General features: G+C 34.6%; 1 protein-coding gene across 27 annotated transcripts; it reads left to right on the forward strand.

Annotated features, from left to right (window-relative positions):
• Positions 1 to 744: 744 nt before the first annotated feature.
• Positions 745 to 11,048, forward strand: LOC114277694 (Ubiquitin carboxyl-terminal hydrolase family protein). Of its 27 annotated transcripts, none has more exons than XM_082878129.1 (8): positions 745 to 999; positions 1,577 to 1,630; positions 1,995 to 3,494; positions 3,576 to 3,636; positions 3,740 to 3,932; positions 5,222 to 5,319; positions 5,559 to 5,804; positions 9,729 to 11,048. In XM_082878129.1, exon 3 carries the CDS (start codon positions 2,159 to 2,161, stop codon positions 3,428 to 3,430), a length of 1,272 nt encoding a protein of 423 aa, XP_082734255.1. In that variant the 5' UTR covers positions 745 to 999; positions 1,577 to 1,630; positions 1,995 to 2,158; the 3' UTR covers positions 3,431 to 3,494; positions 3,576 to 3,636; positions 3,740 to 3,932; positions 5,222 to 5,319; positions 5,559 to 5,804; positions 9,729 to 11,048. The 27 variants fall into 27 exon arrangements, with proteins under 27 accessions (XP_082734255.1, XP_082734246.1, XP_082734250.1 ...); XM_082878120.1 differs by having other exon boundaries at positions 5,222 to 5,298; XM_082878124.1 differs by having other exon boundaries at positions 3,822 to 3,932; positions 5,222 to 5,298.
• Positions 11,049 to 15,677: the final 4,629 nt, after the last annotated feature.

A 15,677-nucleotide genomic window follows, 5' to 3' on the forward strand; every position in this document is an offset into this window, starting at 1 on the left:
ATTCCTTCGACTTGGTTTGACAACAAATTATTTTAATAAGTTTTTAACATTTGATAAAAAGATATACAAATAAATAAAAGTAAGAAAATTGATTCGAACTCCCTTTCCCCCAATCCCTTTGACTAGGGGTTGTAATTTTAGCCCGCGACTTGAGGTGGGCCATGCCCGTTAAAACCTGAGCCCAAGCCCAGCCCGAGGGCTTGGGCCAAGACTAGGGCTTGGGCCATCGTTTTGAAGCCTGGTCCGACCTATAGGCCCGGCCGGCTTGGCTCGGCCCGTGGCCCGCCCATGGGCCCGTCCAAAAGCCCGGCCCACCTGAGGCCTAATGTTATTTTTAATGGAAAATAATAAATTTTTGATAAAAAAAATTTTAAAAAATAAAAAAAATTATTTAGGCCCGCCCAAAGCCCTAGCCCAGGCCCAGGGGCCCGGCCCACTAGCCCGGCTATAGCCTGAATATCCCTGGGCCTGGACCTGGGCCTAGTATTTTGGCCCGTAGGTCGGCTCGACTCGGCCCGATTTTTTGACGGGAGCCCGCAAGGCTCAACATGGGCTGGGCCGGGCCAAAATTACACCCTTACCTTTGACTCCCTCTCTTTCAGATTGGTCAATTTTTATTTTTATTTTTATTTTTCTTCATTCTCCTCTAATCATCATCTGCCTTGTGGGGGTCTCAATCACATCCCAAAAATAATGATATAACAATTTATAATAATAATAATAATAATAATATTATTATTATTATTTTTTTTGTGAAAACGTAGGGTTGTCTGTGAGTAGACACTGAACAGCCTTACGAACAAAGGGAGATAGTAGAGTGTTGAAGCAACAACCACTTTCTCTGTGATTCTGTGAATGAAAGCGAAAGCCATACCAAAAAAAAAACCCATAACTCTCTCTCTGTGAAACTTACATATCAACAACATGACTCGCCGCCCATCATCGGAGAACTCCACTCACCGCCCTTAAACCTCCACAGCAAAATATTGCACCCCAAAAGTAAGACCAAGTTTGTTTTGTTTTGTTTTTTTTTTTGGGGTTTCACTTTTACAGTTCATCTCCTCGTTTGTAGTTGAATATTTTGAATTTTGTTTGATTTGTGATTTGTGATTTTTATTTTTCTATTGATGCATTGTAGGTGTTTGTTGAAAGTCCACATAGAAACAGTATGTCCATTTTGGAATCACAATTGGCCAATAGTGTAACCTTTCAAATTTAATAAAACCGTGTTCAGTTGATGTTTTAGAAACAATTCATGTTTCAATTGCATCATCATCATCAGATGCTTGATGCTTGTCTCTCGCTCAGCTCTTCCTCGAGATGGGTCGATTGCCGTTGTTATAGTATGTGTTGTGAAAATGATACTTGATCCGTAACGTCACTCCATAAAATATATTAACATTCTTTTGAACCACGAACCCTACATTCTCAGTTCTGTTCTTGTAGCACTACTTATATTTTGCTAATTTCATTTCAAGAAATATATATTAGTATAGTTACCAATTAATGCAATTAATTATTATTTTTTATTTTTGTAAATTGGCATTTGAAAGAGTTTTGGTTTGGGTTTCTGCAGGGTACTTTCAGATATCTAGCAGGAGGTAAAGGGTTCGACTCTCCCCATCCATATGTGCGTTTTTTTTTTTTTTTTTTTTTTTTTTCCCTTCTTCTTCTTCTTGTATTTGTTTTTTGGATCTTTCTTGTATTTGTTGGTTTGTTTGGTTAAATATGTTGAACTTTCTTTCATAATTGAATGCTCAGTTTTGAATTGAAATTGATCTCATATAGATTGAAATTGTGTTTGATTGAGCTTTCAGAACTTATTTTCTAAAATTTTTCTAAAAAATTAGAAACTAGATTGACAAAAATAAATATAAAAGGATTATTTTAAAATTATTTCTGCCCAAAAAATGAGAAAATCATATGAATGCAATGAGCTTACATATTTTTTCCTCATTTTTTTCACCTTTTGATTTTTTTTCTCCAAAAAGCAGATTGTGAAATTCAACCAAATGGAGTTTCGGAGCCAATACCAGCTAACGTTTTTGAATTTTTATTAAGAGGACATGGAGCAGTGGCATTGCACATCTAGGACATGTTTTGAGATGTAACTGGACTGTATATTGATTATTACCTCATCAGCATCATCATTAGACAGATGGTTTGGTGGTTGTGGGGTAGGGCAGGAGGCTATGGTTTTCTCTATAGACATCAGAGAGGATTCAATTACCAGCAAAACTGTAATCTGGTCAATGTAAAGTTAAAATGGGTGAAAGATAGGGTATTGGATGCTGCCATAGCTGGTGAGAGGGATCTCAGGGCAGTCTGCACCATCGTTTCCATCATATCCTCTGATCCTCGACGTTGTTTACCTGTTTACCATCTCACCCGCTGTCGAGGACAACTCGGTCTTCCACATGATCTTAGGCTTTCCACCTTTGTCAGGAGATATCCCACTATTTTTTATGAATTTCGAGTCCCTGACAGTGGTGACACTCTTGTCCCATGGTTCTCCTTGACTCCCGAAGCCCTAAATCTCCATCAAGAAGAACTCAATATCGTTCAGCAGTATCAGAAGGACCTTCTTGATAGACTTTGTAAGCTGCTCATGCTCACCAAAGAAAGGACTCTTCCTTTACAAACAATTGACCAGCTAAAATGGGACATGGGTTTGCCATATGACTATGAGCATTCCTTGATTCCACAGCACCCTGAGTTATTTCTGTTATCTCGCCTTCCTGATGATCGTGTTGGCTTAAAACTTCTATTATGGGATGATCGTCTTGCTATCTCGGAATTGCAAAAAAATGATGCTTTTCAGCAAAAGGAGGATGTTAAAAGCGGATGCTTAGCCTTTCCAATTCGATTCACAAGGGGTTTTGGATTGAAAAGAAAGTGCATGCAATGGTTAGATGAGTGGCAGAGGCTTCCTTATACTTCCCCTTACTCGGATGCCTGCCACTTGGATCCCCGTACAGACATATCTGAGAAGAGGATTGTTGGAGTCTTTCATGAGTTTCTCCATCTTACCATACAAAAGAAAACTGAACGTAAGAATGTGAGCAATCTTCGTAAACCACTAGCCTTGCCCCAGAAATTTACAAAGGTGTTTGAGCGCCACCCTGGCATCTTCTACATTTCAAAGAAGTCAGACACTCAGACTATTGTTCTTAGGGAAGCATATGACCGCCATCAACTCATCCAAAAGCACCCTCTTGTTGGTATCAGAGACAGATATTCAAACATGATGCAAAAGGGGTTCCTTGATAGGAGTAAGGGTTTGTACAAGAGAAGTGCTGATGCAGGTTTGGAGGATGGTGCATTACAAAATGTTTTTATTGATGAATTTAGTGACAAGAGTTATAAATCTGAAGGAGAGTCAGAGGGTATTTTGTTTTCTGAATATGAATCAGATGATTCAGAAGCATAATAAAAAAAAATATTCAGAGTGGGGGAAGATTAAGCACTACAAGGAGCATTTGATTCCTCTCCAGGTATTGTGTAACTTTGCAACAAATTTTCATTTTTTCATTTTTTTGAGCCTAGCAATTCAGCATGTACTTGTTCTAATGCAGCACAGCACCTCTTGAAGGATCTTGAGCATCCACGACTGTGTTCTTTATAATTTGGAATTGGGTAAAGCTAGTATACATTTTGTGTACATGGACTCACTCACAGCTATGGTTCCAACTATTATACATGTTTTTTTACGAACTTATTGGAATTTGATGTGTTCCAGCTGACTGGATATCAAAATTTTCATGTTTCTTTGTACACAACATTGGAGGATGTAAACATCAAGGCACTTGTGGATGATGCAGATTCAGAAGTGGGAGGGAAGATGTTAGACTTTTAATGACAAAATGGGCGACAGGGTTCAAGTCTTTTTGCAGTAAATAATTCGGTTTAATCCTTGAAGCTCCAACATTAAGGTACGGTAGTAACGCTTGAAATATAAAACCAAGGATAAATTACATTGATCTCCCTTGAAGTTTGGAGAAAAGACAGCAAGTCCCACAGTTTTGACATATTTACACCAACCTCCCTATTAGTAAGGCTAAAGGAATCGAAACTAATGAAAATGATATAAAGGCATAAGGATAATCAAGGAAAAATGTACATTATAGTGTAAAAGAGATGACAACATTATTTTTTCATTCATATGACTAACAAATTATTGATGAAAAAGGCGTTAGTGTTGTGTGAATTAAAATCTAAAGGGAACCCAATGTAATTATGTCGAAATTGTGGAGCTTACTGTATTTTTTCCCAACATTAAGGGAGACCAATGTAATTTACTCTAAAATCAATTTGATGAAGTGTATACAATATGTCAATGTGTATAATATATATATATATATATATATAATAAGGCAACTCAGTTTTTGAATCTATATATATATATAATAAGGCAACTCAGTTTTTGAATCTTGAAGTAGACATTTGTCCTATATGTCACTTTGGACAATCAGATTCAACGGTCTATTTTGTCAAACACTTTACTATCTCCCTTCAGAGACAATTTTGAGTTTCAAAATTTGAAATCCAGCTACATGAATCATCTTCTTCATCTCAGATTCTCTCAATCACCCTCTTCCTCCCCTCCCAGTCCGTTTTGCAAATTGCGCTGGAGAACCAAAACCCGACATCACACTCTCTCACTTTCTCAAAGAAAAGCCCTAAAATTAATGAATACCACACTACCCTAAGAGGAGGAAGATGATGCGACATTGGCAAAGAGGACAACTATTCCGGAAGATTCTGCATCCTCAAAACTGCATGCATGAACTCCAAGCACAGCCGCTCCAAGTGATTGTTCATGTCTGATTATAAAACATGTTTTGATCTTATTTGTTTTGAATCGTTAAGGTCATTAGTGCCTTAATGAAGCTTCATTTTCAAACACCTAATGGAGCATGTACTGTAGAAAGGAATTTCTATCTCTATCCAACAACAATGAAGGTTTATTAACTATGTGTATAATTCTTTGTTAAAAAAAACAACCACCCATGTCCATGCCCATTATATTTAATTTAAATTTTCAAGAAAAGGGTGTTTTCAAGAAAAAAGGTTTTCCCCAATATTTACCCAAACAATTGTGCTTTAAGTTGTGGTTGTTTGTTTATTTTTCTGCTAACTGTTTATGTTTTTGGTATTTGTTCGTTTGCTATCATTTGAATAACCATGCATTTACTTGATGTGAATTTGTTTGCATCATCAGACCTGGTTCTGCAGTTGAGAAAGGAAAGCTCTCAAGGAAGATTTGAAGCTCAATCCTACTGCCTATGAGTCTCAGAAGTACCTCTCTTCTCTTATTTTGTAATTCCCTATTTATTTGCTTTTTTATTTATTTTTTATTTATTTTTAATTGTTTTGCCCTTGTTTATTTTCGCACACATACACCTACACAAAAACAAACTTTTATAAAACTTGTGGTGAGTTGATTTTTCTTCCATTTAATTTTATTGTTTATTTAATATGTGGATTTCATGTCATTTATTGATTCTTTTGCTCATTATTCATTTTTTTAATTTTTTTTTTTTTTTTTTATACCTCAGGTCATAGAGGAGCAACATCCAACCCCAAGGGGTTTGGCTTAGTAGGAGGAGAGGCAGCCAAAAGGTTTACCACCCAAAATGTTGCGTGGTCGAATCCACGAAGGCCAAACGTTCCAAACCTTGGGGCCGCTGGATGTTTGCCTGGTCGTTAACTTTAGGGCCTTGGGATTAGTCGTGGTGTACATAAACTGGCCTGGACACCCAGTTATTAAAAAAAAAAGGAAAAAAGAGGACAACATCCATAGGGTAAGCACATTGTATCTTATGTTATCCACGTTATTTAATATTTCATTATCTTTATCTTCCATAGTTTATTTAATACTTTAAAGGGGTGGAGGAATTCTGTTTCTCCTTTTTTTCTTCCATTCACCTAGCCATGTTTACTGGGTCCATGAGAATATCTTTGGTACAGTTTTGTTAGATAGTGGATAATGACATATGTAAGGTTCTTATTTTGGTTACTAGTTCTTTGTTATTTGGTCATTGTTCAGTTAAGGGATTTTACTCTTTCCGTTTTTTTTTTTCAAGTTTATTGTTGATGGTACTTGATTTCTACAACTAGATGGTGTTGAATGTACTTGAAGTTTTTTCTAGAGCTATTGTGTTCATTGATGGCATTAATTGTTTTTTATTTTTATTTTTTATTTTTTTATTGTTGATGGTACTTGATTTCTACAATTAGATGGTGTTGAATGTACTTGAAGTTTTTTCTAGAGCTATTGTGTTCATTGATGGCATTAATTGCTTTTTAGGTATTATAAGTGCTTTGAGTTTTAATTATATTTTTTGGTGAGTTTTCTACGATTCTATTAGATTGAAAATTTTGGGTATACTGTCTTATTGCAAAGTATTTCTCTCCATGTTTGATCAACATAAATCCTGTTTTAGCGTGCTTTTTGGGGTTTTAATTATATTTTTTGGTGAGTTTTCTATGATTCCATTATATTGATAATTTTGGATATACTATCAGATTGCAAAGTATCTCTCTCCATGTTTGATCAACATAAATCCTGTTTCAGTGTGTTTTTTGGGGTTTGCCATGATGCTCTCAAATTGCAAGTTTTGGGTTTACAAATTATCTTTCTTGCCTTTTCTATTAGATTGCTATAGATTGTACATCAATTTTTTTTTGGTAATTACCAATGACCCGTACTAATGGCAATTTTTTTTGGGTTGGAGTTGGATAAATACTTTGTGATTAAGCTTTTTTCTTTTCATTGTTATGAACATTATAGAGATCTTTTTGTTTTTAGTATGATTTTGTTTGTACGTTTATGCATTTAATTTTTTGTTTGTCTATGTGTATATGTGCCATAAAGGTTTAAGATTTATAATTTTTAATCATTCTTTAAAGCAAACCGATTATTTGTAAGGGGATTTAATAGGAAATCATTTTTCAAATACTTGTATCCCAATTAGTCCATAACATATTCTTGTATTCCAATAAGTCCTATTATTTAGACATTTGATTCACTAAATCCTAATTCTCATATTGAAGGTATTTTATAGACAATTTTATCCTTATAAATATTTTTTGAACGCTTAGCAATTTGGTGATGTGAACATTCATATTTTACAGTGTGAATGTTCACATCACGAAATATTCACACTGTTAATGTGAATATTATTATTAAGAGTATTTTGGTAACTATATCATTCATAGGATTCATTGAAATATAAAAAAATAATTTAAACTAAGTGGAATATAAGTAGGCGAAGAGAGAATTATGAATAAGTGCCATTTATTTGTATATTATTTCTAACAATTGAAATGAGTTAATATGCCTTCATTGTTGTTGGATAGAGAGGAGTCGTTATTTTTTGATAAACTGCAGTGGAAACAAGGCTTCAATTTGATGCTTATAAGAACCGTTATCATCCAATCGCTAGGATTCCAGGGTTCAATCATGATGGAAAAGGGTAGTGGTGATCAACAACATTCTATTGAATAGGTCATAATTTATGAAAACAGTAAGTAGCCTTCTAAAGTGCTCTCAAATAAAAATCCTTTCTACAATATATGTTTCATTAATTTCAAATTAGGGAGATGCTATGTAAAAGGGTGCAAATGGTATGCCTTTCATAACATTATTATAAAATTTTGTAGCATAAATTATAAATTGACACAATTTTTCTTACCACGGAAGTATCCATTTGGTTTAGTTTTTAAAAATTGAGTTGTATTTTGAAAGATAAGTATTTAAAAAGAGTTTTGAAAATTGAAAACTTGTTTGATTATGAGTTTTGAAAATAATTTTGGAATGATTTGTAGGTTTTTTTATTTTTTTATTTTTTATAGTTGAATAAATGAATGTGGGAGAAAATTTGATTGATTGATGTATAAAATGTGAGAGAATAAGAGAGGAGAGAGGACAGAAAAAAATTGATTGATGGATGTGTAAAAAAAAAAAAAGAGAGGAGAGGAGAGAGAAAACAACTTTGAAAACGATTTTAAAAAATGGTAAACCAAACATATTTTTTGATTTTTCAATTCAAAAGTTAATTTAAAAATTAAACCAAGCACTACCATAACTTTCACTTTAGGGTGTATGTATATCATAAATTCATCATGCGAAACTTTTTCACAAATTAGTGTGACATAACTTTTAAAAAAAAAAAAAAAATCGTAATTTTCTTACGATGTACTTTTTTAGGAGTGCACTTCATAAGTTTTCCTTCAAGATATCATTATTATTAATTTTTCTGAAAATGTTTGTTTAAATGATTGGTGGTTGATTAAGATGAAAAAATACTTCCAAAGGCAGAGAGTGGCCATTGTAATGTTCACCTTTCAATGGTAAGACTTCCAAATTGGTTGCTGTTGTTTGTATATGATTAATTTGCTCTTTGAGATAACATAGAGAAATGAAAATAGTAATAAGATTTGTTTTACGTTTTAGAACATTGTAAATTTTCTTGCCTTTTCATCTTGCTGGAGTGGTAAGTGTGTTAGTAACAGTGACAGAGCTAGAATTTTGGTTTAGAGGGGGTACCATTGAGTAGAAATCTTAATAAAAATCACAATCAAATTTAATTTAATTTTTATTTGATGGTAGGAATAAAAAGCACTGTAATGCAAATGTTTTATTTAAATATAAGCTCGAGTTAACCGATCTTAATCATTTTTTGTTTTTAATTTGATTTTATATATGATAATCACATGGTTTGAAAAATAATCACATACCTTATAAAATATGAAAACGAAATTATATTAAGTTGCACACACAAAAGAGATGTAGATAGGAAAAAAAGAAAAGAAAAGAAATGAGAGAATGTGAATAAATAATACAAAGACACTATTATATATCACTTATTTTTTTTTTACAATTTTGAATCATTGAATTACATAGTAATATATTATTAGCTGTTGTTAATTGTGTAATAAGTATCTCAAAACAAAGGAACTAATTATGAGTATTCATATAAGAGGTGATATAACAAAAAACTTAGTGACATATAATATTCCTCTAATATAAAAAATTGGTGACTCAGTAATATATTAAACAAGTTTTTTTGTTTGAAGAGAAAATGTAAAGAAAATAGTGATTTAAAAATTTAATATCATATTTGAATGGATAAAATTGAAACTTTTTTTTTTACTAGAGGCAAAAGTGTAATTTTTCAAAAGTTGAGGGGGGGAGAGGACGTGCCCCCTTGGTCCTTACTTCCTTCCGTCATTGGTTGGTAGATTTGCTATGAAGCCTTTCACATTTTTTAGTGAATCTGGTTGTTTTTGATTATGTTTTTCATTTTGAAATTTGAAAAAAAAGAAGAGGATTTTAGATCTATATATATATATATTAATTTTCAGGTGTGATTTTCTTATTTTGAAGATGCTTTAATTCACGGAGTATGAACATCTATGATGATGATGAATTGTGAGTCTGTTAAGGTCATCTATATTACGATTGATTAGCTCTGTGTGTCCATGAAAGTTCCATGTCTTTTATTCATGTTGCAGTGGTTTAGTACCAAAGCTAGCTTCAATTGCAGTTCTTTTTTTTTATTTTTATTTATTTATTTTTTATATTTGGATTCCGTTAATAATTGTTCTTCAAAAACTATTTTGAAATGTGTAAACACGACGTGAGTATTATTATTGTGTTTATTTTAGAGTACTTGTTGATGGTTTATATGTTTTGCTTTCTATTTTTGTTGATGACATGTTAGTTGCTGCAAAGAGAAAGCAGGAAATTACGAAGTTAAAGTCCTTGTTGAGTAATGAATTTGACATGAAGGATCTTGGAGCTGCCAAAAAGATCCTTGGGATAGAAATTCACCATGACAGGAAGACTGGAAAATTGTGGTTGTCTCAAAAGGGTTACTTGAAGAAGGTGTTAAGAGAGGTTTAACATATTGAACGTGAAACCTGTTAGTACACCTCTTGTTGCGCATTTCAGTTCTTCAGAGTTGCGTCCTAAGTCAGATGAGGAGGCAAAGAATATGTCTCAAGTACCATATGCAAATGCAGTTTGGTGTCTCATGTATTTGATGGTGTGCACAAGGCAGTTGGCATGGTTAGCAGATATATGGCAGATCCAGGAAAAAAGCATTGGAATGCAGTAAAGTGGATCTTCAGGTATCTTGCAGGCACTGGTGATTTTGGGATGATGTTTGATCAGAAATTAGCTTCAACAACTGTTATGGGTTATGTGGATGCTGACTATTTAGAGGATCTTGATTCTAGAAGGTCCATGACAGGTTATGTGTTCATGTTTGCTGGTGGTTCTATTTGTTGGAAGTCTACTTTATAGGATACGATTGCTCTATCTACCATAGAAGCAGAGTATATGGCAGTGACCGAGGCAGCAAAAGAAGCAGTTTGGCTTAGAGGATTGGTTGGTTAGCTTGGTTTCAAGGAAGACAATATTGTATTGCAGTGTGACAGTTAGAGCGCCATTCATTTGGCCAAGAATCAAGTGTATCGTGCTAGAACAAAGCACATTGATGTAAGGTATCACATGATTAGAGAGTGGCTATCTTTGGGTGATGTATGCTTGTTGAAGGTTCACATTGATGAGAATGCTTCTGATATGCTGAAAAAATTAGTTCTAATGGATAAGTTTAAGCATTGCTTAGACTTAATTCATGTTCTCTCATGTTGATGACGATTGGAGGGTAGTGCACTCTTACCCATAAAGTAGGTGCAGGAAGGTACCCAATATGGGGTATAGTTACTTGGTGATTGATGACATCTACAACCTCTTTTCAGGATGGTTTATGATAAATATGCCAATGTGGAGATTGTTGTGAGGTGTCTTGTATTTATTGAACTCCTAGCCCGGGGTGTGGGGGGCGGGCCCTACGCAACGCACCGTAATGGGTCTGTAATGTTAGTTTCGGCCGTACTGTTTTTCCCTATATATTGTATAAGTATATATGTTTTAGGGTTAAGAGAAAAACACAGAGCTGCAGAGTGTGTTGTAATCCTTATTGCGTATAGTGGATTTGATCGTTCTCCACCATGGACGTGGCGATTTCGCCCACGAATATCTTGTGTTTGTGTGTGTGCCTATTTTTCTTCTTATTGTTTATTGTGTGATTGAAACCAAGTTCTTGCATAGCATTGTTTAAAGTTAGGAATTCTTATGAAATTCTACGACTTTTTGGTCGTCGTTTTTCACCCAAGGCTTGTTTTATCTGGGAACGATTTTGTTTGCAACCCAACCGCAAATTCAATTGAGTGGGGGCAAATTACATTCTAAAGAAAGTGTCTATAGATAAGCCTCAAGCCTTAACCGAATTGTTCTTTCTGTTTTCTAAATTTTCCTAACAATTTTACAATGTAATTTGACATTGCAATGCTGCAATGGAGATTGAGAAGAATTTAACTTGGATTAAAATGATAGGAACTAGTCAAACTTGATCAATTTGATGGGAGCAATTTCACTTGTTAGAGAGACAGGATGATTTTTATTCTTACTGTTATGAAGGTGTACTATTTCTGGATTCGAATCTCACACCAATTCCATACTCGAAATAAGGGGAGTCCAAAGATCTGAAGAAAAAGAGAATAAAATGCACTAAAGATGCATTGCCCTGTTGGGGACATATTATGAATGCTCTGTCAGATCGCCTCTACAATTTTTACAAACGGAGAAAGAGATGAAAACTGCCAAAGAAATTTAGGACACTAGAATTCAAATATAAAGTCCAGGAAGAACGTACAAAGAAATTTCTCATTGCAGAATATTTTGATTTTTGTATGGCTGATAACAAACCCACATTAGATCAGATTCATGAGTTACAAAGCATCATTAACAAGATCTTTGTAATAAACATAAACCTTCCAAAATCCTTCCGAATTGAAGAAGAATCTTGTAACATAGAGAAGAAAGGGAATGCTCAATTGAATGTTCATAATGTTGAATCTACATTATCTACAATTGTGGGGAAAAAGGGTCACTATACCAAAGATTGTTGTTCCATAAGACAGAAAATGTAGGCCAATATAGTGGAAAAAGTGATGTTGCAATGGTGATTGAAATCAACATGGCTGACACCTCTTCTGGATAGTGGTTTGATTCTGGTGCAACAGTTGATGTATGTAAGGACAGGTCACTCGAAAAATTGGATGGCCAAGAAGTTCAAATGGGAAATCATAATTGTGCTGAGGTTGCTGGAAAAGGCAATGTAAACTCTATTTTACTTGTGAAAAATTGCTGACTCTTTTGAATGCTTTTCATGTTCTTGATATGAGAAAGAATTTAGTTTCTGTTGATGTTGTTTGTAGGAGAGGCTTTTGGGTTGTTTTTAAATCCAATAAGTTGATCCTAACTAAGAATGGGAAATTTGTTGGCAAGGGGTATGTTTAAGTTAGAGGGGAACTACATACAGGTGGGAGTTCAGAAAAAAAATTACAAACATAGGGGAGGTGCAAGTGTCTGTGGTGGGGTGTAAATGTAAGGCAGTGGAAGTGTAAGTGTCACTTGCACCCCTCCATGTGTTGGTAATATTTTTCCCTCAACTCCCACCTGCATGTCGTTTCCGTTTTAAGTTAAGTATTAATGAGAATAACACTTCTTCTGATATTGTTGAGTCCTTGTAACACCCCGAAAAATAACAACGAAACCACATGATAATATTCCATTGAATTGATCAAAAACATTATATTTAACATTGCATTTATACTCCTTGATCATACAAAAGATGACATATATCTTAGATCCTGAATCTATAGCATATGGTATGTGTACATGAATTGAAATAAAAGAAGAATCAAGTAATTTTATGCCTTAATGGCTACATCTTTCCAAGTTAATGCTTGTGTACAACAAAAATGAGTTCAACTCAATATAGTTAAAGCCCAAGGCTAGTACAAAAATAATTACATAAAAAAAAACAAAAGAAGCTCTTGTGTAATAGCTGTTTCTTGAGTGGTCATTTGGTTGCTTGAGTGGAGATTTGTAACTCCCAGTATCTCGCAGGTTTGCGGGTGAGATCGCTTGAGCGATGGAAAGTTCGCTCGAGTGAAGAATGTAAGCTCCTAGTATTTTCATTGTAGCTCTGCAAAACTTTCTTTGCGTTTACCGCTTGAGCGACGGAAAGTTTGCTCGAGTGGTCCCTTTGTATTTTGGTACTTCGCTCAAGCGAAGGAAAGTTTGCTTGAGCAGTCTGCTCGGGACAACAGAGTCATATTGCGATCCAAACATCATTCCAAATCATTTCTTCCACTCTCATTCTCTCTCTAACAGCTCTCTTCTCAAAACCCTAGATAGTTAACTTCAAATTTCATCTAGGTAGAGCAAGAATCAATCCTTGGGCTTTCATTAAAGTTGTTCTACTCGTTAAGAGTTACGTTTTGAACCGAATAGAACGTGGTGTTTCGAAAGTTCATCGAGTGGGCCTTCATCTTTCATCGCATAATCTTGAGGTAGGAATACTTTTACCCTTGTATATTTATATTTTGATCTAAATAGGTGTGAATTTTGTGATGAATAGGACTATTGAGATGAATGAGACGTATCTATATATATACATACATGAGTTTTGTGTGATAAAGTATTTATTTGAAATTGATGATGGATTATACTATGAAATAGGGAATAAACATACTTGAATCAAGGGAAATAAACAATTGAAAGGAAAAGCCCCAAGTTTTTATATGAACCCTAAGGGTTTATTCAAGATTTTGATGAAATGGACAATTGATAAGTAAAATTGGAGAATCCTTGTAGTTATAAATGTTGTGTGTAAAATGTTCATGTTTGGAATGTGTTTGAGGTGCCCACTTGCTCGGTTCGTGTGAGGACGACAAATGTGGGGTTGCGTTTGAGGTGCCCACTTTTCCGGTCCACGTGAGGGCAGCGAATGTGGGTATGTTGTGAGGTGTCCACTGGCCGGTTCGTATGAGGACGACGAAAGTGGAAAGGCACCACATGCCATCCGTGTGAGGACGGAAAAAGTGTGGAGGTTGATTTGTGAATTGTGTGTTGTAAAATTAAAGTTTAAAATACATATGAACTCTTGGGTGTTAATGTAGGTCACACATATTTAAATCAAATATCTATATCTATATACTTCGATAAAGTTATTCTCTACTGGGCAACATTGCTCATTCCTATTTTACTAACATTTCAGGAAATGAAGAACCCCAAACTCGTCTATGAAGAAGAAGAAAAAGACTTTTTTTTTCCCTAACCTTTTGTGAACTTGAATTTGTAATGAAACCATGGAACTCCTTTTCTATTTTATTTTGAATTTTGTAATTTTGTATTAATGTCTCAATGTAATTAGTAAATTAGAAGGGCAATGTAATTGTTTTGTAATCTTTTCTAACTCGTTGAACAGAGATACTTATTTTGAAATGGTTTGTAAGCAAAATCTGCGGTTCAATGAGAAAGAGAAATATTTGAATGGAAATGTGTTGTGTATATGTGAAGAATGTACTTTTAAGTGTTCGATGTAAATTATATTATGTGGGGTGTTACATCTTGGCTCCAAGTCCTCCCAAGCTATGTCTTTGAGGCATATCATCAGCACCTGAAAGTTGTTTTTCATATACGGTGAGCTAAAGCCCAGTAGAGATACTTTAACACATTGTATAAATCTTAACGAAGTCATAAGGTGAATGTATATGCATGCCATTTATCAAACTTTTTACATCTCCATCTCAAAACAATGTAATGTCAGGATTGTACGTTAATTCATGAAAATATCCTTTTACATAAGAAAACATGGTAGTTGATACAAAACACTAGGAATCTCCAGGTACGTGTTTGCTAATAGGCTATACAAGCACTACCAAAGCCATTTTACTGGTACTAACTGGAAGGATCGACACCTAACCGTGCGGGTTTCTAGACTTTCATCAAGGACACACAGGCTAGCATAATAACCACAACTACACCTCTTAACCAGATTCATTAAGGTATTCACCATTTTTTTCTCAAAACAATACATTTTCAATGCTTAATGCAAGATGTATGAGTAATTAGTTTTAATTCACTTAATCCTCATGCAATTTCTACAACAATCAAAGCTATCTCTCACTGATAGCCCAAAATAGATATTTTTACTCAACAGATAATTTTCAACGAAAGATATAATCTCATCATTTAAAAAAAATGGGAACGATATTACATATCCAAGAATGAAGTTTTTGATGAGCTCTGCCTTTTTCTCCAAGAAGCTATAGTGGAGAAATCAAGGGATGATGGTGTATTTAAGGTTTTAAGGTAAGAACTAGAGAGAGAGAGAGAAATTGAAAAAGTGATAAAATCTTCCTTTTCCCAATCTGATTACGTACAGACCGCTCGACCAAAACACCGCTCGAGCATCAGACACAATAAGTGACACCGCTCAAGTGACCAAGAACACCGCTTGAGCACACAATGACCCATTTCCAGAAGTTTTTGTAAACTGCAGAAGACCGCTCGAGCGCATGAAAGATCGCTCGAGCGAATAACATCCTACTCCCAGAAGTTTTGCAGACCGGCAAAAATAACAGGAGATCTCAAAGACCGCTCGAGCGACCAAAACACCGCTCGAGCCAACAAGAAGAAAATTGGACGACAACTTTTTTGAAAATCTAGTTCCAAACCTGTTTCAAACACGACAACAACTCCCAAACAACCAAACTCAACTAGCAATAAGAGTAAGAGGTTTTAAACAATAGTT

This window comes from Camellia sinensis, chromosome 7 (assembly GCF_055761805.1).
Source record: "Camellia sinensis isolate YWXY chromosome 7, ASM5576180v1, whole genome shotgun sequence".
Taxonomy (NCBI): Eukaryota; Viridiplantae; Streptophyta; class Magnoliopsida; order Ericales; family Theaceae; genus Camellia; species Camellia sinensis.

Excerpts from the sequence above, each read along its gene's own strand:
- LOC114277694 (XM_082878119.1), top strand. The coding sequence starts at position 2,159 with ATGGTTTGGTGGTTGTGGGGTAGGGCAGGAGGCTATGGTTTTCTCTAT.